Source organism: Trifolium pratense, linkage group LG6, assembly GCF_020283565.1.
Source record: "Trifolium pratense cultivar HEN17-A07 linkage group LG6, ARS_RC_1.1, whole genome shotgun sequence".
NCBI classification, from domain to species: Eukaryota; Viridiplantae; Streptophyta; class Magnoliopsida; order Fabales; family Fabaceae; genus Trifolium; species Trifolium pratense.
The window spans coordinates 16,372,541-16,399,621 of NC_060064.1; the positions used below are offsets into that span (position 1 = coordinate 16,372,541).

General features: G+C 37.7%; 4 protein-coding genes across 6 annotated transcripts; 1 reads left to right on the forward strand and 3 right to left on the reverse strand.

Moving 5' to 3' along the window:
- Positions 1 to 494: 494 nt before the first annotated feature.
- LOC123888343 lies at positions 495 to 2,405 on the reverse strand. 2 transcript variants are annotated; one of them, XM_045937374.1, is made up of 3 exons: positions 2,259 to 2,405; positions 957 to 1,064; positions 495 to 874 (listed from the first exon to the last, which is right to left on the reverse strand). In XM_045937374.1, exons 2-3 carry the CDS (start codon positions 1,048 to 1,050, stop codon positions 726 to 728), a joined length of 243 nt encoding a protein of 80 aa, XP_045793330.1. In that variant the 5' UTR covers positions 1,051 to 1,064; positions 2,259 to 2,405; the 3' UTR covers positions 495 to 725. The 2 variants fall into 2 exon arrangements, with proteins under 2 accessions (XP_045793330.1, XP_045793331.1); XM_045937375.1 differs by having other exon boundaries at positions 957 to 1,059; positions 2,259 to 2,401.
- A 1,205-nt stretch (positions 2,406 to 3,610) lies between these two features.
- On the reverse strand, positions 3,611 to 9,786 carry LOC123888344 (protein SEMI-ROLLED LEAF 2-like). Its single transcript, XM_045937376.1, has 19 exons — positions 9,561 to 9,786; positions 8,904 to 8,978; positions 8,718 to 8,833; positions 8,470 to 8,584; positions 8,201 to 8,329; positions 7,992 to 8,039; positions 7,700 to 7,899; positions 7,410 to 7,606; positions 7,022 to 7,314; positions 6,684 to 6,827; positions 6,184 to 6,582; positions 5,886 to 6,035; positions 5,540 to 5,612; positions 5,332 to 5,459; positions 4,992 to 5,189; positions 4,799 to 4,897; positions 4,429 to 4,548; positions 4,100 to 4,327; positions 3,611 to 4,021 (listed from the first exon to the last, which is right to left on the reverse strand). The coding sequence occupies exons 1-19, from the start codon at positions 9,708 to 9,710 to the stop codon at positions 3,860 to 3,862; spliced, it is 3,024 nt and encodes a 1,007-aa protein (XP_045793332.1). The 5' UTR covers positions 9,711 to 9,786; the 3' UTR covers positions 3,611 to 3,859.
- Positions 9,787 to 13,242: 3,456 nt separating this feature from the next.
- Positions 13,243 to 18,708, forward strand: LOC123891820. Its single transcript, XM_045941704.1, has 2 exons — positions 13,243 to 14,199; positions 18,658 to 18,708. The coding sequence occupies exons 1-2, from the start codon at positions 13,243 to 13,245 to the stop codon at positions 18,706 to 18,708; spliced, it is 1,008 nt and encodes a 335-aa protein (XP_045797660.1).
- A 5,898-nt stretch (positions 18,709 to 24,606) lies between these two features.
- LOC123888345 (zinc finger AN1 and C2H2 domain-containing stress-associated protein 13-like) lies at positions 24,607 to 27,065 on the reverse strand. Of its 2 annotated transcripts, XM_045937378.1 has the most exons (3): positions 26,974 to 26,992; positions 26,742 to 26,892; positions 24,607 to 25,458 (listed from the first exon to the last, which is right to left on the reverse strand). In XM_045937378.1, the coding sequence occupies exons 2-3, from the start codon at positions 26,838 to 26,840 to the stop codon at positions 24,730 to 24,732; spliced, it is 828 nt and encodes a 275-aa protein (XP_045793334.1). In that variant the 5' UTR covers positions 26,841 to 26,892; positions 26,974 to 26,992; the 3' UTR covers positions 24,607 to 24,729. The 2 variants fall into 2 exon arrangements, with proteins under 2 accessions (XP_045793334.1, XP_045793333.1); XM_045937377.1 differs by having other exon boundaries at positions 26,742 to 27,065.
- Between the last annotated feature and the right edge of the window lie 16 nt (positions 27,066 to 27,081).

A 27,081-nucleotide genomic window follows, 5' to 3' on the forward strand; every position in this document is an offset into this window, starting at 1 on the left:
TTCATTTCCTAACAATTGAATGCAGCTTATATGACTATAAAAGAAGAGCTTTCAATGGGAAGCTTTACAGTCATGGAGTTAACGCTAAATCTAAACTTTGGCATTTCCAATATCCTGATATGTAACTAACTCGTTTACCGACAACGAGTCATAATGCAACCAATAATTTGTAGCATTTCACACAGAAAAATAAACCAAGCATGCAATGTTGTTTTGATTGCTTCAGTAACATTATTGTTACCAGTTACCAGCAAAAACATTAACTTCAAATGATTCCTACCCCAGACTCAGTTTACAGCAAAGGGAATGCCATCCCGCGGTGGATGCCCTTTCTAAACGATGTTGTCTATAAAAAACCAGTATAGTAGCAGAGACAATTGCAGTAAAGGAATAATCAAACCATAATCAACCCGTGCCAATCTTAACACAGAATTTCAAAACAATATTTGGTAGCAGAAACAATTACTGTAAAGTAAGTAGGAAGAATCAAATCATAAACAAACTCGTGCCAATCTTAGCACATAGAATTTCAAAATAATAATATGCGTCAACCGATTGAAGATTGCTAAAACATTTTATTTAGACAAAAGAAGCATTCACATGGTAAAACCCCCCAAACACTAATTGAACTGCAAGAGTTTCATCCCAAGAGTAACTATCATTTATGGCAACATATTCTATGGCCAAGGTGAACCAATTAATTCAAAATCAATAAACAACCAAATTTAAGACTCAGAGCGAGACTTCACAATGAAATTCTGGCGACTGATAGGATTCATGACGACTGGTGGACCAGCAGTGCGAGGCCATGCCTGAAACTTTTTGTCAGTCTCTTCAAACCACTCTTTGTTTGAAGCTGTGCCACACACAGTACCTGAAGAAAGAATTTGAAGTTACATACAGCTGAAACAGCCACAAAAAACTGCAAATTAATCGCTATGAAAAGCACAACTTACCTCCAAATATTTTTTTGTCTGAAACATAATGATCACAGAACCATGCAACTCCAAATGATCCAACAATAGCACCAATGATATACTTGCCCGACATGATTAAAACCTAAACTGTATACAAACAAAATATAATCAACTCCCTTGAAATAGATAAAGAGAATGGCTAAAGGAGAGAAGTGTCCATCTCTAAACAGAATACAAAGGATAAAACTAACGAAAATAGTGATATCAACAAGGGCCCGTGTACTAAAAGCATGAACCATAATAACCAATGTGGCAGGGAAACAAGATTCTTCTAATCCTGTTTACACATGCACATAACAACCGAAATCAATTTTAATATTAAATCTCCAAACTAGCTGCTAAATGCTCAATATCCTAACAACTAGGAAACCAATGATATAGATTCCAACCCACATTTGCAGATAAAGAGTTTAATGGTTATGTACTGTCATCCAATTAAATCTCATGGTTTCTCCAATTCTTAATTTTAACTAAATTATTTTTAAAAGTAAGATGACAATATGAACAAACCATGGTATTTGAATGGATGAAAGTGTAAAAGGGGCATGCACTCTCATTATATATCCATTAAATACTTTCATTGTATATCCATTAAATACACAATATATCCAAAATATTACCAGCAAGGATCAACGTCGATAAACGATTAACATCTGACAACCCCTATAATGTGTATGGAAAACATTTCTAGACCTTTCCAGAAAATAAACGAATTAACTAACTTTTTACATAGGAAAAAGAAAATAGATAAAAAAACATTAATCAATATATCTACAGGATGGTGGATTGTGTACAAAGCACAATCCAACCCGATAACGAAATTGACACGAATGCAAGTTTCTACAGTGATACCTAAAGGAATTTAAGGGCTTAATTGAAGAAATTAAGACATTTATTTACACAATAAAATCAATTACAAGGATCAAAATCGTAGCTTCATTGGAGCCATGGGTACAGAAAAAAAATTAGAGGTGTAAAGCACTATAACAACAGTGTATCTTAGAAAACCAAATTAAGGAAAAAAAATTTGGAATGTAATATAGATCAGATTGAATAGAAAATCAAGAAATGGAATCAAAATTGCACAAAAATCCAACGCATAAATCGACTAACCTATGTTCCAATATAAATTAAACACAGAATTAGTCAATTAGCAGAATCAATTGACGAAAATTAAAATCAAAACAATCGAGAGGAAAAACAAACCAAAACTAAAATTGTAACGAAATAGATATTTGAGAGATAGCGTAGAGAGAAGATTGGTAGGGTTAGGGTTCGTACCTGAAGCTTTAGATCTGTTTGTATTGTGCGCGAAATGAAGAAGAAGATTGCAGAGAAACGCGATTGCGAGAGAGACAGAAACTTTTCAAGTTATTTTACATAAAAAAATTCTTATATGGGCTTACCCACTGGGCCCAAATTCTAACATTACACTGAGATATGATTAGGGGTTGCTATTTGCACCCAACTTGGTATTAATATCAATGCGTTAAATTTTTTTTTCTTTTCTTTTCTGTCGATTAGTATAGTAGCCAGAGTTTCATATTTTAAGTTAAATGAGTGGAGAATTATGGGTTCGAACTTCAAACTTTGTATATTGTAACGTTTTTACAAATTGAATTATGCTCTCGGGGACTATAAATGTTTTTTCTACTACTGCGTGGTTATAATACTCCCTCCGGTCCTTATTATAAGGAACACTTTGGAAAAAAAAATTGATCCTTTTTATAAGAAATTTTGACCAATTTTCAAATGTTCTAAATGTTCAATTTCACTTATGCCCTTATTTATTATGAAAGAGAATTTAAAAATAAGTAAGTTAGTTGAATAAAAAGTAATTAAATAAGGGTAAACATGGAATAAATTTAAATTTATAAGAGTATTAAATGAAAATAACTATGTTAAATGTGTTTCCTTGGTCTGTGTGATTTTTTCAAAGTGTTCCTTATAAGACCGGAGGGAGTATATGACAAGTGAATTTTTAATACTACATTTTTGTAGAAGTTAACGAAGAGAGGAACTTAATAGATAAAATGTCATGCTAATTAGTGCCCTGTTAGCATTTTCATACAGGAATTAGTATTAGTCAATTGTGATTTTTTTTCCGGCTGGTAGACGGATTAACAATAGTTATCGGAAACTCACATACACAAGTTTGTTTAAGCACCACTTCTCAATTCCCATGCTATAATGAAATTGAAAAAAAGATGATCATCAAGTTTGTTTAATGAAAAATAGCCAGACTAATTGATGATAGTATTTTTAGTTGAGGCAAGTTTTCAGATGGTTCTTTCACATAAAATAGTTGCGGATTTATTTTCAGTTCAGTATGCACTCATTTTGGCCGGAATCTGCATACCGGTGCTGAGATGATTATGCAGTAGAATCTGTGAGTAATGCCATCAGAGGAGGTTGAGGAAATTGATTAGGTCCATTTGAAGAAACATGTCCTATTGCTTCTGCCAAGGAAAAAAATTCATTGGAGAGTTTTATTTTTCTATACATTTTTCTGGTTGTAGACTTGTATGCGTCTATGTTCTTCATTAGTTCCGTCTATCTTTTGTATGTCAATGGCAATTAAATTGAAGTATAGTTCAAAATTAAACACTGAAATTTTTTACTCATTTAAAATCTCTTATGTTCATATTATGCTATCGCCAAAAAAACTGCAGTTTCTGTATATGTACATTGAAATATAATACTGTCAATATCGAAAATTCAGAAACACAGCCCATTATGTTCAAAACAGTAGCACTATAATATTTCCAGACATATCTTGACCTTAGCACCGGTGAAATTACAGTACTTAGAAACATCGCTGCTTTCTTCATTACGATTTCTTAACCACTTGATAGAATTTGTAATTCAACACAACTACATGATCAACAACCAGCAGCTTTCAGAAAGTTATCAAATGGACTTGCTGTTGGCAGTTGGAAAAAGTGAGGATGATCTTGATATTCTGCTCCACACAAATTCGGAATGGGGCCAGAAGTTGGTTGGTACAATTCCACAAAATTCTCATCATAGAAAGAATTTTCCACCTGCATATTATATATAAACTTAATTTGAGTGGAATGTAAGCATATGTGTTTACTAGATGTGGATACAAAAGGAAGTACCTTCTGAGGATCCTCATGGGAAGACGAATCCATGGTTTTTGTTTCATTGTCGTCTTTTGGTAAAGAGTGGTTCACCGGACATTCTTGATTCTGAGTGGTACTCATCAATCTGGACACTTTGTCCTTTCCCATCATATGTACCTCACAGTGATCAGTCGTATCCTCGTAAGGCGTATCAAATGCAGGTGATACAGAAATCCTCCCAGCAGGAGTAGATGGGTCGAAAACCTGCATAAGTGTGATGCCAAATTTTGTGTCATTGATATGAGAAGAGCTTATAATACAATTGGAATACAAAAATATACAAGGGCAAGAAATGTGTCACGTACTAATTCTAAAAGTTGATCAGCACTCATAAGACTAGGGACCTCCATGGATATTCTTGGACTGTTTTTTAATTGACTTTCAAATAACTCATAAATAAAGTCATCATCGGTTGTTGAAGTATTCTGAAAAATGTAAAAGTAACAACATTGGTCATAAGCTGCAATTATAAACAAAGAAAATAGCATATAGACGGTTACTACCTCCGGTCATTTTTACAAGATACAGTTGAGTTTTTAGATTCATTAAATAATTGATGTATCTGATCTATATTATACACCAGATACATCAGTTATTTAATGAATCTAAAAAGTTAGTTATTTCTTATAAAAAGGACCGAAGAGAGTATTAGTTTTGGAAATCAACATGACACACCTTTCTGGGAATATTCGCAGTCAACTGAGATCCAAGATCACATGATTCGCCCGGTGAGAATTCTTCTAACAGTTTCTCTTTTATTGACAGTAATTCAGCCTGCATAAAAGACCAAAAGTTCACAATGTCAAGAAATGAGAATATATTTACCACATTACAGTCCAAAGCATATACAAGAAGCGAGAAGCTTTACTTTTGAATAAATGTCCAAGCTTCTAATGATTTCAGAAGCAAAGATTTCATGTGTTTGGTGTGCAGAAGCCAATAATTCCAACAATGTGTGTGAGGCCCTTTCATCATCTTCTTTGGATCCATAGTTGATGGTTAGATTTTCAGGTGCAAATTTAACAACTTGCAACTTGTCGTCAACCAATTGAAGAAAGGGATCAATCTGATTCCAGAATGTAAAAACTAAGATCACGTCTTTAAAGTTAACGGAAAATGCTAACCAGTGCCTTATTTAACATGTTTCTTTCCAATAGACATTTTCTAACATGAGGTATAACATCCAGGAAATTTCATAAACGTCTTACCTTTCTCTCCGTAAGCACTTGCTTGGTATTATTGATAAGAGGGACAATGTTATATGCTTTTGAAGAAAGCATAATCATTGAAACTGCCAAAGTATAAAGTGATCTCCGACGAGATGGTGGCAATGGCCCTGCAATCAGTGCCAACCTATCAGACAAGATTCAGTGCTAAGGACAATCAAATTTAAGTTTATCGTAACTGAAAACTCACCTTCTCTGAGAGAAATATTCCATAAAGAAAACGCAAGCTGAAAACTCTGAACTATTAACTCATGAAAAGAATTCTGCAAAGTAAAAGAAAATTAGAAGGTCATTTAAAGGAAAAGTATAGAAGTAGACGACCTTAAATATTTTCTCTATGTCAGCAGTGTGATACCTGAACAATGCAAACTGACATACTATAAGTCGGATCGTGGACATTAATATTCAAACATCAAGTGTAAAATATATTGTAAAAAAATTTCAAGGAACACATTACCATGAAAATGGAAACATAGCACCATACAAAGAGAAGGACCCTTTAAGAAGAAAAGCATAATCATGAATCCGGTTATTACCTTAGCTCTAGAAACAACTAACACCAAGCTGTATGTAAGAGCAATTGCTTCGTAATTTGCAGGCATATTTTCAGGAGATATAGATTGTGTCCAAATTGATGATACCAATCGGCTTAACTGATGCCTACTCAGCCTGAGGGCAACAACCTTCTATTCTCAAGTGAAAATAAGACCATCAGTAAAGTTAACCAAGATAACGTAAATTTTAAGCTAACACAAAAATATCATATCGTGGTTAGAGTGGAGTTTAACCATGATAACATCGTACACGTAGTGTAAACTCAAATGCAAGACTCACCATGTTCTGATTATCACTGTTTGCAGTAGTTCCGTCCATTTTATCCGTAAAACGGGGACTATTCATGCTAGAAACACGACTATTGCTTGACTTCAATCTGCTTATGATCCCAACATTGCCATTAGCTGGTTCAACCTCTCCGACAACATTTTCTTTGTTAAACTTACTTAATCTTAAACTTGAAGAACGTTTCTCCAGTTTTAGTTTCTCAAATAAGGAAGCTGAAGAAGTGAAAAAAGAGACTGCTCTTGAAAGTGTTCGTGGAACACCTGACGCTTTGGGCACAGAAGCAGTTGGCACAAGAATGACAGAAAAAATGCGGTGAGCTACCACTCGTGTCTCATGATCTGGATGGACCATAGCCAAGAGTAGTTGGTGAAACAATGCCTCAGGGAATGCCTATTGCGGAAAGTAATTTTAATTTTAGTATCAAACTAATCCATGAAACTCAGCCATAAATCATAGACGAAAAAATTAAAGCACGAATATTGATTCCTTGCCTTTTTCGGATAGGATGGTAAGTTGGCTACAATTTGAGCGGTCCGATAAACAGCATAGACCGTGGTTCTAGATGTCATTGTAATAGTTGAGATATTCTCTAACATCACAGCCATAACATCAATAATTGGGTCTGCTTCTCCAACCTGTTTAATGTTTACGAGTAGCAATTTATATTTCTCCTTATACCTTTATCGTAATCTAATAAAGAATGATATCGGTCTATATATAACATCATTGATCTAAGTTTGAAAAACAACGTAACACCAACAAATCAATAAATACTTTAAATATTGTGAATGTTTAGGACATATTAAAAGTTGTGGCAAGAGTGAGGTACCTTATTCGCCAACTCAACAAGGCATGTATCCACAACTTGCCTGAAATTCTTATTCCAGTTGATTGCATCATTGTCCATATTTGAGTTATCTAGGCAACAATGTATGGTCTTCCGTAAATGTCTCATCATGTCACTTACTGCACCAATTATCGATACAGAAGGTTGAACCTTTGCATATTCGGCAAGTGAAGTGGCAACCTCAACAATGTCGAGCTGCATGTTAGGTTCTTTAAGGACAGATTTATGATCTAGATGCTTAATTAGCATCGACAGCAATACATGCGTATTTTTCTCTGCAACAACCAGATGATAGGTATAACTCGGAGTAATTAACAAAAGATTATATGACATAGGAAAACTTTACAGTCAAGCAAGAAAAATACTATACCAGAATCATCCATCAAAAATAGAATGTCCTTCAACACAGAAATAGCAAGACCGTGGTTTATAGACCATAAATTGCCGTTATCAAAGTATCGGAACAAAGATTCCATTACACGTCGTATAGTAGTCCCTTCCTTGGCTAAATTGGCCATATTATGTAGGCAAACACCAGACCAAAAAGAAGGATTCTTATCTTCTTCACTGCATTAGTTTATGAAACATAAACATTGGAAGTTAATGAAATAAATAAAAGACAATCGGTTTTAAAGATTTTATGCTGATAAAAACAATTACATTGTAAAATTTACTTCGCCTTTGTCGTTAACAACTCTACTCCAAGATGGATTTCTGTTTTTGACATCTAGCAATAGAGAGGATTCACCCTCATTGGTGGTGTCATCATCCCCCTTATTTTCACTACCTTGTTCCTCTTGATCAAGAGTAGCTTCGTTTTCCTTAGGAACTTCATAATTTTCTAAGACAGCTGAAACAATCTATAATGAAGTAGAAATTTTCACTTTAGATCAAACAATATATTTGATTTATGGACTAAGTTTTCTGATAAAGAAGTAAATTATGTACTTACATTATCAAACTCGACTGATATGTGAGAATGATGGCCCATAAATCGAACCTACAAAGCAAAGTAGTCGATTTAATTCTAGAGGATATGTATACAGATTATACAACCCTTGAACAAAGGAGTTAAGAACAATGATGGAATCATAAAAAAATATGCAACATGTTGTCCAAGATCTTATCTTAAGAACAATCGCGGAATCATAAAATAAGTACCATTGCTGAAAGAGCTTTCAAACCGGATGAACGGTGAACTTTAATTTCTTCATCTTCCCCCATTTCTTGAGCTAATTGACAAAGCTTTGGGATAATGCCTTCTAAGTTGAACAGGTAACTTCCATCAACCTGCAAAACATAAAATACATGTGAGTCTCAAGCGTTCTTCGGACCAAAATTTAGAAGGATAACAAGAAACTTCAATGGTTATTTTATATCATTAGTTCACTTAAATTAAAACTTGTATCAATAAAAGAATTGAAACAAACCTGACTATTTACAAAATCAAAAAGAATGTTACATCCGATAACTCTCATTTCATCTTGCCGTGTTTGATCCAGCAGTGTGTGGATAATACTTAGTAAGCTATTAGCAAACAATGGCCTATCAATAAACATAGAAACAATACACGCATCAATTGTTTTGAATCTCTTAATTTTGCGACGTTAAGCAAAGAGCACAAAAATAACTTCATGTAAATTTAACAGCTATTAACTTCAAACTGATATGAACTCACAACTGTTCTTTACAAGAAAACAGAAATTTCTTGTAAATACACATGACAATTTTTGTTGCGCGAATATTCTCATTTCGTAGCTCCTTGTAACACCTTTGCTCAAGGGCAGTCACAATCTGATCACAAATTACATGTAACAATGTTAATGACCAAGAAGCTCCTGCTTTTTGTTAAAATATTCCATACCTTTGGGATGCGTAAAGGATTTCTGGCAGAATAATCGCAAAGTTTTCCTATTTTTCTGTCATTTGGTTCTTCCTCCTGTGTCAACTCATAAACAAAATCAGTATAGCCAACATTGCATGAAACATAAAAACAAGTACTATAAGAACAACAAAAAAAGTCAATTAAAACAACATATGCATCATGTTACATAAGCCTAAAGGCCACTATCATGTAGGCATTGATCTCGCAATTAGTACATAACAATACCACGCTTTCGTTCTTTAACTACCTCGAAGCAAAACAAGCATATGCATTACTTAAATAGGAATATTTGCATGCCTTCAACATCACTAACTTAGTTAAATACCAGAATTGACATCAAACCAACATAAGTTACAATTCTATGTAAGTAATTACTTCCTATAGAGAGTCAAGTAAGTAATCTCTCTCAACAGTTGATGAGAAAATCAATGGTCAATGTACACAAATATAACAAATGGTGAATGTATTAATGAAACATGAATATTGATTTTCTGTTGATATTACTTACTTTACATCTAAAGTGAATTGCTTAGGTTACCGAACCGAAATCTACCATACATATATGCAATGTGACATGACTAGAGAGACATTGAACCGTCCGAAAAGGAAATAAAACGGAAAATAGAAATATCGAACCTGGTTACGAGGGAAAATGTCAGCAATGAGTTTTTTGTACCTCTTGACAGGCTGTCTAGACCTTGCCCTCAAGGAAGGGCAGAAGAAACAAAGGTTACCACAAGCAGGCAGAACTTGGCGGGAAACAACACCGGATACAGCCGTAGTCATTTTGGAATTCCAAAAATATCAATAAATTGATTAGTTTTGAAAAAATTAAAAAATCTGAACCAAGTTTTGCATGAAATTCTGCTTTCTTTCCCTTCTTACACCAATCAGAAAAATCCGATTTTGAACGTAAAGAAGGGAAAGAAAGGCCAAAACATCAATTGGGCAGGCTTCAAATTGAATCACCAGCCTGCAGATAGCAAAATCTGAATGTAATCAAGTTTAGCCTGAAATGGGAAAATGCAGCACTAGAATTTGATCCTTTAATAAAGGATATAAGAAAAAAATATGAAAATAAAAATGTAACAAACAATGAAGGTTGATAATGTTACAATTTAAGAAAAAGAATGTACCAATGTGTTATGCATGAAGGAATCCCTTAAAACAAGGAAAAATGTTTGTGAAAAAAGAATTAAAAAAAATTGGTATAATGTGAAGAATGTGATGATATGAATATGAATTTATGTTGTTGGGCTATTAGAGAAAGATTTGTTTGTAATGAAAAAAAGGGGGAACAATGGAGGAAAGGCAAATGTGAAGAACATTGCAATGATTTCTGGACCCACATTTACCCTCTTCCTTTTCCTTCTCTTCTTCCTCTATAGTTTATGCTAATAATTGATTGATTAAATTAATTGATTAATTAATTAGTTATTATGTTTTTCAAAATAAAACAAAAAAATAGTTATTGTGAGGCACGCTAAGAAATAATTTTATATCATTTTTAAAAAGAAATCATTAACACTATTAAATAACACCTCTGATTCTTTTACACAAAATCATGAGTAAGAGTAACTAAATAATTTTTTATTATTTTTGGTACATAGTAACTAAATAATTTTACTATGTATGTTATATAAGCTAAATAGATGTATGATACATATTATATTATATGTAAATAACAAAAGTACACTCGTAAATCCTTGTGAGCTTAATTTGGTTGGTAGGGACATAGTGTTATAAACGCATGAACCGAGGTTTGAACCCCGAACACTCCACTTATCCGTCTTTAAGGTGGAATTTCTAACCACTAAACTACTTGACAAAAAAAAAACTACACTTATAAGAAAATTATTCATACATAGGTTGTTAATTAATTAGATTATTTAAATCACAAAACTCTTGTTTGGTCGAGCCCGTTTACTTCTTTGGGCCTTGACTAACTTTTTGTAGAAATTTTTTTTTCTATCCCAACAATTGTCAATCTACCCCAACATTAATTTTGAATGGACGAAGTTACCCTCATATATAAACTAAAACCCTGAAGAAAAAAATTTGGTTACCGGAACACTTTGGAAAAAAGTGTTCTGATATGTAAATTTTTTTTGGTTACCGGAACACTTTGGAAAAAAAGTGTTCAGGTATATAAAATTTTTCTAATTTTTTTTACCTGAACACTTTGAAAAAAAGTGTGTAGGTAACAAAATAAATTTGGAAAGATTTTACATACCTACACAATGTTTTTCAAAGTGAACAGGTAACAAAAAAAATTAGAAAAATTTTACATACCTTAACACTTTTTTCCAAAGTGTGTAGGTAACAAAATAAATTTGGAAAAATTTTACATACCTACACACTTTTATTCAAAGTGTTTAGGTAACAAAAAAAAATTAGAAAAATTTTACATATCTGAACACTTTTTTCCAAAGTGTGTAGGTAACAAAATAAATTTAGAAAAATTTTACATACCTACACACTTTTTTTCAAAGTGTTCAGGTAAAAAAAAAATTAGAAAAATTTTATATACCTGAACACTTTTTTCCAAAGTGTTCCGGTAACCAAATTTTTTTCTTCAGAGTTTTAGTTTATATATGAGGGTAAATTCGTCCATTCAAAATTAATGTTGGGGTAGATTGACAATTGTTAGGGTAGAAAAAAAAAAATTCCTTTGTGTATCATGTAGTTCTTCCGATCTCTCATTTGTAAGCTTTTGTAGTCTTTCTTGACACACCTTATGCTGGAGAGACTATTTTGTTTGATTAATACTGGACTGGGCAATGGGCTTAAGTGAATATCCGGTAAGCCCAATTAAAGTAAAAAGGATGATAAGCCCAAAATCAAGTAAACCCTAAAATACCCAATAGGCGATTAGAGCTAGGGCGTGACCTGCATCTCTAGGGCAACGCCAAAAAGGGTGGACTCTGTGTTACTGAAAAAATCTTCTCCTTCCTTGTATCAACCGCTACCTTGAGAAGAAAGAAATAAACTTCTCGCAACTGCCATAGCTTGGAGACCAAGGTTCTCATCCCTATTTTCACGCCATACCACCGAAGAAGATGCTAAGGACCGGATTTTTAGGAACCCTTGCTTGGAGAAGAAGACTAGAAGCTCTATAAATAGTTCCATATTTTCATTTGTAAATGGATCGAATTCTGACTTATAAAACTCCCAGGGTTGTTGGGATTGAACTGAGTGTAATCACACCATTTGATCAATAATACAAACCCCCTTGTTTTTTACCAGAACATTTTGGCGCCCACCGTGGGGCTGCGGTAAAATCATTTGATCCCAGCCTATCACAGCAACTAGACGAAAAATCAAACATCTTCACATGGCTGGAGAACACGAAAACCACGACAACTCTAACGTTAACACCCTGCAAGCCGCCGTCGTAGAGATTCGGCGCTTACAAACTCAAATTGCGGCCATCGAAGCCGAAAGAACTAATGAAAAAGAAAGAGCGAAATTGATTTTGGAGGAGGAGGAGGGAGAGGGCGTCATGGACGTACAACCCTTAGCACAACACTTGTGGGATGCCCAAGTAGTGGAAACAATCAAGGTTCCTCACCTTCCTACCTTCGACGGAAAGACGGATCCAAGGGAGCACTTGATGGCAATTGGGACACAAACTGCCATAATCAACGCTCCGGAGCATCTGAAATGTAAATTACTGGCCGGCACTTTCAAGGATGTCGCCCTGCGTTGGTACATGAACCTTCCAAGAAACTCAATCGAGAGTTATGCTGACTTTCATAAAAAATTCATTCACCAGTTCGCTGGATCGAAACACGTGAAAGTCACATCAACCAGTCTTTTCTCCATCCGCCAAAACCATGGCGAGTCATTACGTAACTTCCTCGCCAGATTTAGCGAAGCCACCATCAAAGTCTCAAATCCAAATCAGGAGATGTTCGTGGCAGCCTTCCACAATGGGCTAAGAGCGGGACATTTCAACGAGTCCTTAGCCCAAAAGCCAGCCTCGTCAATGCAAGAGGTGAACAAGAGGGCGGAGTGTTATATAAAGGGCGAAGAAAGTAACGCCGAGAAAAGGCAAAGAGATGTTAAGGAGAAGGAATACGTGGGCCGTGCCACTAGAGCGCCCGAACACCCACGACCAAAATCGGGAGGCCACCAAGGGGATCCATGGCAGAGGCACCATGGGAAGCCCTACCGCCAACCGCCCAGAAGAGAATTCAGGAATCATCCCGCCAATGAAGACCTCACGCCATTAAACGCCTCAAAGGTTTACGTTTTAAATGAGATTCTGGCCACTGGTTTGGCAAACCTCCCCCCAAGGAGAACCAGTAACATTCCCATGGGGTTGGACGATAACGCCTGGTGCGCATATCACAGGTGTAGAGGTCACTCCACGGAGAAATGCTTCCGCTTAAGAGATTTAATCGAAGAACTAATCAAAAGCGGACACCTTCGCAAATTTATTGACGACGCCGCCCAAGGGCGGGTTGTCGTGCCAAAAGTCCCCCGGCAGGAGCCACGAGACCCTCCTGGGCCAAGCAGAGAGCCTCCCAAGGGGAGAATCTCCGTGAATACAATAGCGGGAGGATTCTCAGGTGGGGGCGAATCAAGCTCAGCAAGAAAAAGGTATGTACGCCGAGCCATCTCGGAGATATACCTCGTAAGTCAGCCTCAGCCATTAGACGTACCAGACTTGGCATTCACGGCAAAGGATGGTTTGGAGGTAGCACCCCATGACGATGATCCTTTAGTGATACAAGTCCAAATTTTGAACTGTGATGTAAAAAGAGTACTGATAGATTCGGGAAGTTCAGCGGACATCATGTACTGGGAAGCTTTCAAGGCCATGCAATTGGCAGAAGAGCAATTGCAACCATACTCCGGAACCCTGGTTGGGTTCTCTGGCGAACAAGTGGACGTAATGGGTTACGCCTCTCTTCTTACCACGTTTGGAGAAGGCAGCAACGCCAAAACTATCAAGGTTCGATATCTGGTAGTTAAAACTCCTTTTACCTCCTATAATATTATTATAGGAAGGCCCGCCTTTAACGCATTAGGGGCGGCCATGTCCACTTTGTACCTAGCAATAAAATACCCCCTCGAGAATGGGGGAGTAGGAACAGTACGGGGCGATCAGATTCTCGCCAAGAAGTGCTACGAGTCCAGCTTAAAAATACGACACCGAACTTCCGGCGCAAGCGGGAAATTCGAAAGAAGACAAGCCGCAATTCCAGGCGGCATAAACATGATAGAGAGCGCAGATATGGATCCAAGGGAGGAATTCCAAGATCGAAGGGTAAGCCCTATAGAAGACCTAGAGCAGGTTCAAATTGGCGATTACCCTCACCAGACAACTAACTTGGGAACAGCGTTGCCCAGCGAGGAGAGGAGACGAATCATCAAAATCTTGAAGGATAACGCTGACCTATTCGCATGGAAACCTTCAGATATGCCAGGGATTGACGAAGGGGTGATAACACATAAACTCTCAATATCACCCAGCACAAAACCAGTTTCCCAAAGAAAAAGGAAGGTGGGAGAAGAAAGGCGAGTCGCTATAGCAGAGGAAGTAGAGAAACTAAAGGAAGCAGGATTCATCGAAGAAATAAAATATCCCTCATGGTTGGCAAATGTCGTCATGGTGAAAAAGGCCAACGGGAAGTGGAGAATGTGCGTGGACTTCACAGACTTAAACAAGGCGTGTCCCAAAGACCCATATCCCCTACCTAACATAGACAGGTTAATTGATGGCGCCTCGGGGTGTAAGATGCTGAGTTTTATGGACGCCTACTCCGGATACAATCAAATAAAGATGAACCCCTCCGACGCCCGCCATACAGCCTTTATGTCGAATACCTGCAACTATTTTTACAACGTCATGCCTTTTGGACTGAAGAATGCGGGAGCAACATACCAAAGGTTGATGGACAGGGTTTTTGCTGAGCAAATAGGGAAGAATTTAGAGGTATATATCGACGACATGGTAGTAAAAACTTCCGAGGGAAGTCGCCATGATGATGATCTGTTGGACATCATGGGATCAGTAAGAAAGTACAACATGAGACTGAACCCAGCAAAGTGTTCCTTTGGGGTACAAGCCGGAAAATTCTTAGGGTTTATGCTCACCAGCAGAGGAATAGAGGCTAACCCCGAAAAATGCCAAGCCATCATAGACATGAGGAGCCCTACATCCGTGAAAGAGGTACAGACCTTGACAGGCAGAATAGCCGCACTATCCAGATTCCTATCATGTGCGGGCGAAAAGGGTTTCCACTTCTTCGCATCTCTTAGGAAAAATGAGAGATTTTCCTGGACGCCAGAATGCGAAGAAGCCTTCAAACAACTAAAAGAGTTCCTGGCATCACCGCCCATCTTGACACGCCCATTACCAGGTAACACCCTTTACCTATATCTCGCAGTCTCGGATAGAGCTTTGAGTTCAGCTCTAGTTCAAGAAATAGAGGGCGAAGAAAAACCTATATATTTTGTAAGTAGAACCTTAAGGGGAGCAGAAACTAGGTATCAAAGAATAGAGAGGTTATCTCTCGCGGTAGTTGTCACAGCCAGAAAGTTAAGGCAGTATTTTCAAAGCCACCAGGTAGTTGTTAAAACAGATTACCCTATCAAGAACGTCCTCCGAAAGCCAGACTTGGCAGGAAGGATGGTGGCGTGGTCCGTGGAATTATCGGAATTTGACATCACCTTCTCACCTAGAGGGGCCATTAAGTCACAAAGACTAGCTGATTTTGTATTGGAGATGTCTACTCCGCCAACAACAGAGAAAACGGCGTTTTGGACACTCTCAGTTGACGGGGCCTCCAATGTGCGAGGAAGTGGAGCCGGAATAGTACTGGAAGGACCGGATGGCGTGATGATAGAACAATCACTACGTTTCGCCTTCAAAGCTAGCAACAACCAAGCGGAATACGAGGCTTTGATAGCAGGAATGAAGTTGGCAAGCGATATGGAGGTAAAAGAGCTAAAGGCCATGAGTGATTCCCAACTGGTAACCAACCAAGTATCAGGGAAGTTTCAAACGAAGGAGCCGCAGTTAATCAAATACGTGGAGAAGGTGCAAAACCTAGCTAAGCATTTCGATTCCTTCGAATTAGTTTACGTCCCCCGCGAACAAAACATGAGAGCAGATCTATTGTCAAAGCTGGCGAGCACCAAAAAACCAGGAAGTCATAGAACCGTTATCCAAGAAACCATAAAAACTCCCAGCATCAACGGGGAAGAGGTAATGATGGTAATAGAAGAAGAAGACTGGAGATCGCCCATTATCCGGTACCTCCAAAAGGATGAGCTACCGAAAGAAAGGGAAAAGGCTTTTAAACTGAGGAAAATGGCGGCATGGTATTCAATGGTAGGAGATAAGCTATATAAGAGGGGATTCGCGTCCCCCCTCCTTTTATGCGTCAGTACTGAAGAAGCCAAGCGCATCATGAATGAAGTCCACGAAGGATCATGTGGTAGTCATATCGGTTCAAGAGCATTAGCAGGAAAGATATTGAGAGCAGGATTTTATTGGCCAGATATACATGATGATACCGCCATGTATGTAAGAAACTGTGACAAATGTCAAAGACACGCCAACCTGCATCACGTTCCAGGGGAGCCACTAAAGTCAGTATTATCCCCTTGGCCCTTTTTCATGTGGGGTGTAGATATCGTTGGTCCATTTCCGGTTGGCTATAAACAAGCGCGATGGATCATCGTCGCCGTAGACTACTTTACAAAATGGATTGAAGCAGAGCCGGTATCCAGCATCTCGGCGGAACAGGTAAAAATCTTTTATTGGAAGAAAATCATCTGCAGATTTGGATTGCCCAAATACATCGTATCCGACAACGGTACACAGTTCGCCAGCGAAAAGGTCGTTGAATTCTGTCGAAGCAAAGGAATCAAAAACACCTTTATATCAGTGGAGCATCCACAAGCTAACGGACAAGCAGAGTCAGCAAATAAGGTGATACTAAGAGCCTTAAAAAGAAGGCTAGATAGTAAAGGCGAAGCTTGGGTAGCCCACATCTCACCCATCCTCTGGTCGTATCACACCACTCCCCAATCCTCGACAGGAGAAGCGCCATTTACAATGGTCTATGGTTCGGACGCGATGATCCCGGTGGAAATAAATCCTCCTAGTTGGCGCAGAGAAACCACAACGCAGGAAGAGAACGACAGAGCTCTGGAAGAGAACCTGGACATGATCGAGGAAAGAAGAGAAAGAGCGCATTTCAGGGAATTCGCCATAAAGCAAAGAGCCGCTAGGCGTTATAATACGAGAGTCAAACAAAGAAGTTTTCAAGAAGGCGACCTGGTGTTGAAAAGACCTATGGGAAAGGATAAAGGAGGAAAGTTCGCAGCAAACTGGGAAGGCCCCTTTCGGGTGCAAGAAGCTTTCGAAGGAGGAGCATATCGCCTAGAGACCATGGAAGGAAAAATCCTCCCAAGGACATGGAACGTAGCCAACCTAAAGTTCTACTATAGCTAATCACGGCGCATCACTTTATCGGTGGAAGAATAAGTAAAACCATTCTCTTCTTTTAACAATATTTTCAAATGATGTATAAGAACCGTTTTCATAAATGAATAAAAAACAATGAGACACTCTTTTCCCCTGTTTCAACGGGGTTTTTATCGAGGCTCATTGAATTTCAAAATTCTAGTAGTTTATATCTTCCTGCATATCCCAAAATATTTGCGTCAATAAAGGTCAACCTGATTGAGTTACGGGCTCTGAACCAACAAAAAATGGTTATCTCGAACTTGAGCTCTGAATCTTTATTTAAAGATCAACTCAGATTGGAGCGCTGAACCAAAAACAAGGGTTACAGTGCCTTGGCGTCACCTACGAGTTGGGTACGTCAGAAAAAAAAAATTATTAAACAAGGGTTACAGTGCCTTGGCGTCACCTACGAGTTGGGTACGTCAGAAAAAAAATAAATATTATTAAACAAGGGTTACAGTGCCTTGGCGTCACCTACGAGTTGGGTACGTCAGAAAAAAAAATTATTAAACAAGGGTTACAGTGCCTTGGCGTCACCTACGAGTTGGGTACGTCAGAAAAAAAAATAAATATTATTAAACAAGGGTTACAGTGCCTTGGCGTCACCTACGAGTTGGGTACGTCAGAAAAAAAAATTATTAAACAAGGGTTACAGTGCCTTGGCGTCACCTACGAGTTGGGTACGTCAGAAAAAAAAAAATTATTAAACAAGGGTTACAGTGCCTTGGCGTCACCTACGAGTTGGGTACGTCAGAAAAAAAAATTATTAAACAAGGGTTACAGTGCCTTGGCGTCACCTACGAGTTGGGTACGTCAGAAAAAAAAATAAATATTTTTATACAAGGGTTACAGTGCCTTGGCGTTACCTGTAAGTCTTACGAGTCGGGTACGTCAGAAAAAGCAAAATTAAACAAGGTTGAAAAGCCTTGGCGTTACCTGTAAGTCTTACGAGTTGGGTACGTCAGAAAAAGCAAAATTAAACAAGGTTGAAAAGCCTTGGCGTTACCTGTAAGTCTTACGAGTTGGGTACGTCAGAAAAAGCAAAATTAAACAAGGTTGAAAGGCCTTGGCGTTACCTGTAAGTCTTACGAGTGGGGTACGTCAGAAAAAGATACGGCAAAGAAAAGGGCGAGATTATCAACACCGCCAGAAGAAGTTTGTACACAACCAAAGCGGGCAATTCATTATAACGCCAAAAAGTCAACAGGTATAACGATTATTTGTATCAATTTACAATTATTATAGAAAGTAGAAAATGTCACAGGTGCAAGGACAAAGTTTCCTAGACGAGAATAACAGAAGACGTTACCTCACAACGTAATGCAAAAATAATCCATAAAGTTATAAAGAGAAGAAATCAGGCGAATAAAGAAATTTATAAAGGACCCAGCCAAGGGGTAAATTGTTCAAAGCCACAAAAAGGGCATACAAAATAATTACAAAAAGCCACAGAAGGGCAGAAACAAAATCATTACAAAAAGATCATTCACTGAGGAGGAACATAGGGAACGAGCTTGCCGTCAACAATTTGATTCATTGCATCAGCTTCGCCAAGGCGCTTAGCATCAAGATCCGGAAAAAGAAGCTTAACCTGTTCTATAGCAAAGGAAAAGCCCTCGTCATATTGGTTGGCGGCATAGAGCTGAAGCTCTGTGACATCACTCTCCAATCTAGCTTTCTCATCAGCTAAGGTCCCAACAGACAGTACCGCTTCATCCTTCTCCTTGGATAGCTTAGAGAGTTTCTCATTCTGGGTAGCAGCATTCTCCTTGAGCTTGGCCTCCGAAGCGGCATAGCCTTCTTTAACTTTAGACAGCTTTTCCTCATACTCTTTCTTCAGTCTCTCTGTCTCGCCCTCCCGTTCTTCTTTCAGCTTCTTAATGTCGCCTTCCAACTTTGCCTTAGTTTCGGAATACCTCTTCTCAATGTCAGCGAGATTATCATCAACCAGCTTCACTTTTTGCCTCGCCTCTAGAACCTCTTGCTCTTGGCGGTTTGTCAGTAGATAATTAAGAAGAGTACCCTTGACTTCATACTCTAAGGCCTTCTTCCTTAGGTCTTCCGTCGAAGTGTCGGTGAAGCGAGTCATGTCGCCCACCATAGTTACTCCTCTCTCAATAAACTCCAAAGGATCGAAGGAGCTCCAGGAAAGGGGCGCAGCGGTTTCAGCGTCTTGAGCAGGAGGCTGAGAAGAACTGGAAGCCGCGCCTTTGCCCTTGTCAGCGCCCCCAGCCTTCTGAGTAATCTTCTCAACTTTTTGCTTTTTGGGAGGAGGAGGAGCAACACCCTCAGTCTCCCCTACTCCAGAGGCCGTCTTTCCCGGGATCTCGACACGGATACGCCCCTCATGCTTCTTCTTGCTCCGCCCTTCCTTCATAGCAGCTTCCTCCACTTGCAGCTTTTTCAGTGGATCAGTCACGGCGACAACAGGATTGGCCTTTTGCTGGCGAGCCTTAGCCAAGAATGCCAGCCTCTCCTCATTAGAAATAGTCCTCATTCTCTCTGCAAAAGTAAAAAGAGACAAAAAAAAAAAAAACAACACAAGAGTTAATAATGAGGCGAGATCAACATTAAACAGAAGTAGAAAAATACCAAATGCGCTACTTACGTAAATACTCTGTCAGGACTTCACTATTACCCTCACACCTAAGGATATCGGCGGTATCCATAAGGGCATAGGAGTCAAGGAAGTTGACGGTATCTTGCTCAAAATCGCTTAAGGCCTCAAAGATAGCACCCTTGATAAGCCTAGGGTTATCAGTCCAGTAGAAAGGGAATAGAGGATCATCAACCTCATCATACATCAAGTCAGAAAATTTCTCAGCACTACGAACTCGAAAGAAAGAATCCTTAAAGTTCTTGAAGTTGGAAGCGTATAGACTCAGAAGGCGACGGTTAGGTTGACTGCTAAGAGAGACCAAAGTTTGCGGCTTCAAGTTCTTTATGTGGTAGAAAGAGAAAAAAACGCCAATTGAAGGCTCCAATTCGAAGCCAGAACACATTACCTCATAGGCTTTGATAAAGGCCCAACTATTAGGATGGAGTTGGGTGGGGGCGACGTTGAGAACCTTCAATATCTCCGCCTCAAAGGAAGTAAAAGGTAACCAAATGTTAAGGGGTTGTATTACGCCGGTATAAAGATAGAAATAATGCGGCGGGTTGTCATTCTTGGAAAATACAAACTCGTCCTCTCTGACGGGTTCGGTTATAATAAGGTCTTCATGAGAGGGGTCTGAAAGCTTGACGGCTTTCCTAAAGCTCCTCACCATTTCCGTGTTGGTATACTTTGAAGAAACTTCCATGGTGACGGGAGTATAACCAGCAACAACCAGATCTCGACAAGGATTCTTCCGCTTTCCTGTGAAAGAGGAAGGGGAGATTATGACGCAATCACTGTCATTACCACTATCAACACTACTACTATCACTATCACTATCACTACTACTACTCCCAACATCAAAACCCCATAATTCCGAGTAAAATCCTCGGCTATTGAGTACACCATTAGCCCTAGTATAATGGGCGCGAACTTGTTGCGCCCATTCGAGATAACTAGGAGCAGAAATAGGAACCCTCCCATCATTATCGTCTAACTCTCTCAAAATAACCATCTTCCTAAACCTAAATCAGAAAACTAGGGTTCCTACGCAAAACAGGCCAAATCGGCGAAAAGGAATAAGGTATAAAAGAAAGAATACCTCAAAGAAATTGACAAAGCTGGGAGCGTCCTAACACGTAGCGTTGAACAAAGGCTTGCTGGAGAATCGAAGAAGGATATGCGAAAAAGAGTGCGGATTTGCGAGAAGAAACAAGCAAAGGGAAGGAAACAGAGGTAATATTTAAAGAGAAAAACCTTTTCGGTTGTTCGAAGTCCAGAAGTTGAAGCAAGAGGTAACGCACGCGTCGTCGGATTAAATACGTGTCAAAGCGCGTATCTCGAGAATAAACCTTAGAAGATTTATCGTCAGATAATTAAACACGACGCCTACAGGCGGGGAGAGTGGCGCCATTCTTTGAAGTTTGATTCGCCTTAGGGGCGCGACAAAGATATCCAAAACAACGCCAAACGAGAAAAAGCCAAAAATCAAGGAGAAGCAAGACATAAAATAAAGCAAAGACAAGACATAAAGTAATGCATTCTACTCAAAGCAAGAAAGAAAATCTTTATTATTAGCAGAAAATGGAAAGTACAACGAGAAAAAACCAAGAATACATGGAGAAATCTTAAAATCCTATCAATCAGACTCCGAATCCTTTGGCACAGGCTCAGGGAAAGTCATCTTGGATTCCACGGTGACCCGGGACCCCTCTTCTTCACTGGACGAGGAAGCACGAAGCTCAGGAGGAACGTAGGTCTCCAGAAACGAAACGTAATCCTCATCACCACTACCAGAATCGGAGGTATCCGAAGAAAGAACGATAACCTCCACCTTTTTGACATCCTTAGACCTTCGGGAGCGAGTGGAATTAGAGGTTGAAACCTCAACTCTTTTCTTCCTCCGCTGAGGCGGAGTACTTCTGGCAACAGGTTTTTTCGCATTGTTATTTTCCATAATAAAGATTCAAAACAAGTTGATGAAATATGAGAATAACAGTTGATATTTATAGCCAATCTTGCCCAACCCTAACATCGTTATTAACGGTCGTAATTAATGCTTGGACAGTCGCAACTACTTTGGTTTGACTGTCTTGAGAACCGTTATTTTTTATCTTTCCAAGGAGTCAATGTTTGACCCGTTTAAGTTAATGGAGATTTTAGAGGAAGGCGGTACTAGAAAGGACAGAAGAGCAACACATAAGTAAAGGAAATTGCTTAAGCATTCAAGTTCGTACAAAAGAAATACAACGGAAGCAAAGAAACAGAATAAAAATAACAAAGACCCCAAAAATCCGGAAGCAAATTACAAATACTAGAAAGAAAAGCACAAAACGGAAAGATGAGCAAACAAAAGACTTCATGGCATGGTAGAACTCCCCAATTCACCAGCATCGGCAACGGCGATACGGTGCATTTCCTCCAATGCCCGTTTCACCCTCTTCGCCTTCACCATATTCTCGTCAATGGGCTTCAGATCCTCCCTCAGCTCGTTCTGCTTGTCTAAAAGGTCCATCAAAGAATGGCGCCTTGAAATCAGCTTAGCAACATCGTCCCTAATCTCGCCTTGGAGAGCCCTCTTCCTCTTCACGAGCGGCTTCATCTCCTTGTTCAGCAGCGCCAAACGATCGTCCACTCTACGCTCCTCGTTGAAGCATATCCCTAGGATTTCCTCCTGCACACCCATGGTCTCTTTCGTGATCTCTATCTGGCTGTCGACAGCTTCGGTAACTTCGGCATGGCATTCTTTGACATTCTCCACAGCAATCACAAAGGATGCACTATCCTTCAACTCTCTCTCTAGACGCAGCACACTGTCAAGAAAACGCTTCTCCTCCTTGGTCAGCCTCCAGCAATAATCGTTCAGCTCTTTGACAAATTCCGAGAATTCACCAAAATCATCCATTAAGTCCTCCGTACTCAGGGTCAACATACGGCGGAGCCGCTTGATGACGGGGGAAGCAGGGGATTGTCCACATTCAAAGGGAAGGCTTTTAGGAGACATACTGCGGAAGGAAAACTTTTAAGAGAGCAGGTGAGAATGTGACGAGTTAATTCTATCAAATGCTCCATTTTATAGAGAAAATATCCCATCGTGGTATCGGCGAGGGGAGAAGCGGTTGATAGATATGGCTTAGGAGCACAAGAACGTGTGCCAGAAAGTGGGAGGAACGTGATGAAATTCTTCCCGCGCTACAGGTTTTAGAGGGAAAATTCGAATCCTACTCAAGCACTTCATTCCTTTGGACCTCGTGCTTGGGGGGCTGTGGACTGGGCAATGGGCTTAAGTGAATATCCGGTAAGCCCAATTAAAGTAAAAAGGATGATAAGCCCAAAATCAAGTAAACCCTAAAATACCCAATAGGCGATTAGAGCTAGGGCGTGACCTGCATCTCTAGGGCAACGCCAAAAAGGGTGGACTCTGTGTTACTGAAAAAATCTTCTCCTTCCTTGTATCAACCGCTACCTTGAGAAGAAAGAAATAAACTTCTCGCAACTGCCATAGCTTGGAGACCAAGGTTCTCATCCCTATTTTCACGCCATACCACCGAAGAAGATGCTAAGGACCGGATTTTTAGGAACCCTTGCTTGGAGAAGAAGACTAGAAGCTCTATAAATAGTTCCATATTTTCATTTGTAAATGGATCGAATTCTGACTTATAAAACTCCCAGGGTTGTTGGGATTGAACTGAGTGTAATCACACCATTTGATCAATAATACAAACCCCCTTGTTTTTTACCAGAACAAATACATATCATTTTTGCTTGTTCATTTTTTTTTTAATTAAATTATCCTAAATATTCCTAATCAAATTTCAAATAATAATAATATTATAATAAATTTAATTACTATCAAATTCACTAAATTTCCCTAAATAATCCTAATCAAATTTCTAATTTATGATTAAAAAAATACACTAGATCATTATTTCTCACTTATATATATATATATATATATATATATATATATATATATATATATATATATATATATATACAAAATTGAATAAATATTTGTCATTGATAATTATAATTTATGATAAAAATATACACGTGACAATAGCTTTAATAAAATAAATTTATCCGTTTAATAAATTTTACATGAAACTGACACTTATATTTTAAAAATATTTTATACCTTATTTCTAAATTTTTTTTTATATTAAAGGGATATTTCTAAATACTTTTTTTTTTGTGATAGTTTCTAAATACTTTATTAACGGACATGTGCGTTTACTTATATTTTAATGATATTTTATAGCAAATTTTTAAATATGTTATTCTAAATAATTTTTTTACCCTCCACATAAATGTGTGTAGAACGGCGGCGAGAACTTGTTTTCCATTGCTTGCTATTCTTGTCATTTTTTCTGTGGAGTAGGTTAGGTTTCTTGTTTCAACTTTATTTTTTTTTTGTCTTATGTTTATATAATCAATAATAAGGCAAGAAAGAAAAATAGAGATTGAACGAACTTAACTTACTTCATAGCAAGAAATGTCATAACGGCAAGGAAGGTAGAAATTTTTTATAGAGTTTTCTCAAATAGTGTCAACAAATCATTTTATTTTGTATGGACTTGAATTATTGTAATTTTGTATTCACACAACCTTTTGCTATCAAATAGGGCAAAACAATGTTTACAAACTTATCATTCATCAAAGAAAGTTCTATATACTTCATCAACTCAGAATTTCATTCTTATTTAACTCCATACCTATACTCAAGAACTACCACCATGATCCCTCTCAACATGTTCCACAAGTGAAACCGGGTCCAAAAAACCTTTACTACACTTCGGACATGCAGAGATCGATACGTTCTTTACCCCATATCGCTTGCTACCATTCCTTTGATGAACTTTTTTCGCGTGATTCACCAAACTAGTCGCCGAGGAAAACTTAGCATCACATAATGGACACTTCTCCATTTGATTATTTGCATTACCACTGCCACTACTCTGTCCTATTCCACGCCATGCTTGGTTAATTTCACCACTCAATTTAGAAGCCAAGTCAAGAAAGCTTGAAGACCATTTAGATGATGTGGTTGTTGAATTTAAATTGGGTTTTGATTCTTCTTTACTACTATTCAAAAGACTCATAAATGAAAAACTTGTTTCCAACTTTTTGGGTCCAGAACATTTGTGATCAGGTCCAAATCTATGTTTCAAACAATGATCTACCTCACAATCTCTACACTTGATTGTGTTTGAGAATACCAAGGTTTCTCTACATCTTGGGACAGGACACTTTTTCTTTTTTGTGACTTTTTCATAATTTGATGGGTCACAGTCTGTGTTGACATGAATATCCCAAACTATGTTTGGATCTTGATCAGGAATTAGACGAACCCCTTTGGCACAAAGTGGACATATAACAACAGTGACATCATTTTTGTTTGGTTTTGTACAGTGATGTTTAATATAACTTCGGTGCTCCAAACAATATACCTGCAAATCAAATTATGGAGCAGATCTTGTTAATGTTAGCTCACAAAAAGAGTTCCTAAACTAAAAACAGGTAAAATAGTAATACACAATCCTATCCTATGTATATACATCCTCAGAAGTCAATCATGCATTCATATGGAAACTAAGAGAATTGTTTCACTAATATACAAGCAATCATTTAAATTTGACTAAGGTTCTTCTAGCTTATTTACAGTGAATAAGTGATAAGTTAGCTTATAGCGAATGAACTTATAGCGAATAGCTGATAACATATACTCCCTCCGGTTCTGAATATAAGCAAAAAAACAACCTTTTAATGGTTCAGATACATGTTTTATTTAAAAAATCTACAAAGTTGTTTTTTTGCTTATATTCAGAACCGGAGTAGTAAGTTGGTTAACTGAATTTGTAGTATTTGATAAACTCAACGTTAAGGTAGCTTATAAAAATAAAATGACATAATAAAAAATAGAGTAGGGATCCGTTGACTTCAGGAATAAGTCTCTATTGACTTATTTTGCTTAATAACTCGATATCGGTATTATATTTATTTAATTCAAACGTTGAATTCAAAGATTTCATTGAGTAGATCAACTTTACAAATTTTTATAAAAATTCAAAATTGTTTGATACTTTTTCTGATAACTTCAATTGAACGTACGACAAACTTTTAAAAAAACCGTTGAATTTCAATAGTCTGAATACATAACTACATTTTTTGAATTTTTATAAAAATTTGTGGAGTTGATCTACTCAATGAGATTTTTGAATTCAACGGTTGAATTGAAGAAATATAATGCCGATATCGAGTTATTAAGCGGGGTAAGTCAATGAAGACTTACTCCTAGAGTCGACGGATCCCTCTTCTAAAAAATATATGTTTAATAAATATTTATTTAATTTTTTTAATTAAGATAACAATGATAAAAATGAGAGAAAATGATAAGCTATAACCGACTTGAAATAACTTAGAAAAAAAAAAATTATAAGATAGTAAAAGTAAACTATAAGCTCCTCAGAAAATCACCGTTAGAAAACAACTTTTTAGCATAAAGCTTATAAACCTTGAACTATAAGCTATCTTCTTATGTTTGTGAGCTTATCAAACGTATCCTAACCTAAACTACTTCAAAATACAAGCAATGAATTAATACATAGAATGCAACATTTTAAAAAAAATAAAATAAAAATGCAACAGGACATACAAATTTATGATCTATAAGCACATTAATTAATCATGATGACTTTAGAAAATAAAAAACAGAGAGTGGAAGGATAAAAACCTGATTGCAGCGATCACATGTGAAAGGCAAGAAATCGATTTGTCTGCAATCAGAAACAGAACAATGCTTGCCTAGATCTGGGAATTCAGGAGTCCCCATGATCTAAACCAAGCTCAATCTGAAGCTGAACACCGATAAATTCAACGAAATCCTTCCAGAACAAAAATCAGGAATGGATTTAGAAAAGGAAAAAAAAAAAAAAAAAAAAGAAGAAAGGGAAATTGTGAATTACGCGGATATAGGGAGAAAAGACATGTCTGTTCCAAGGAATGGGAGGGAATCGTCTCCTCCCTAATTCCACGCTTTAATCATAAAATTAGTAATAACAATTTGGCTTAAT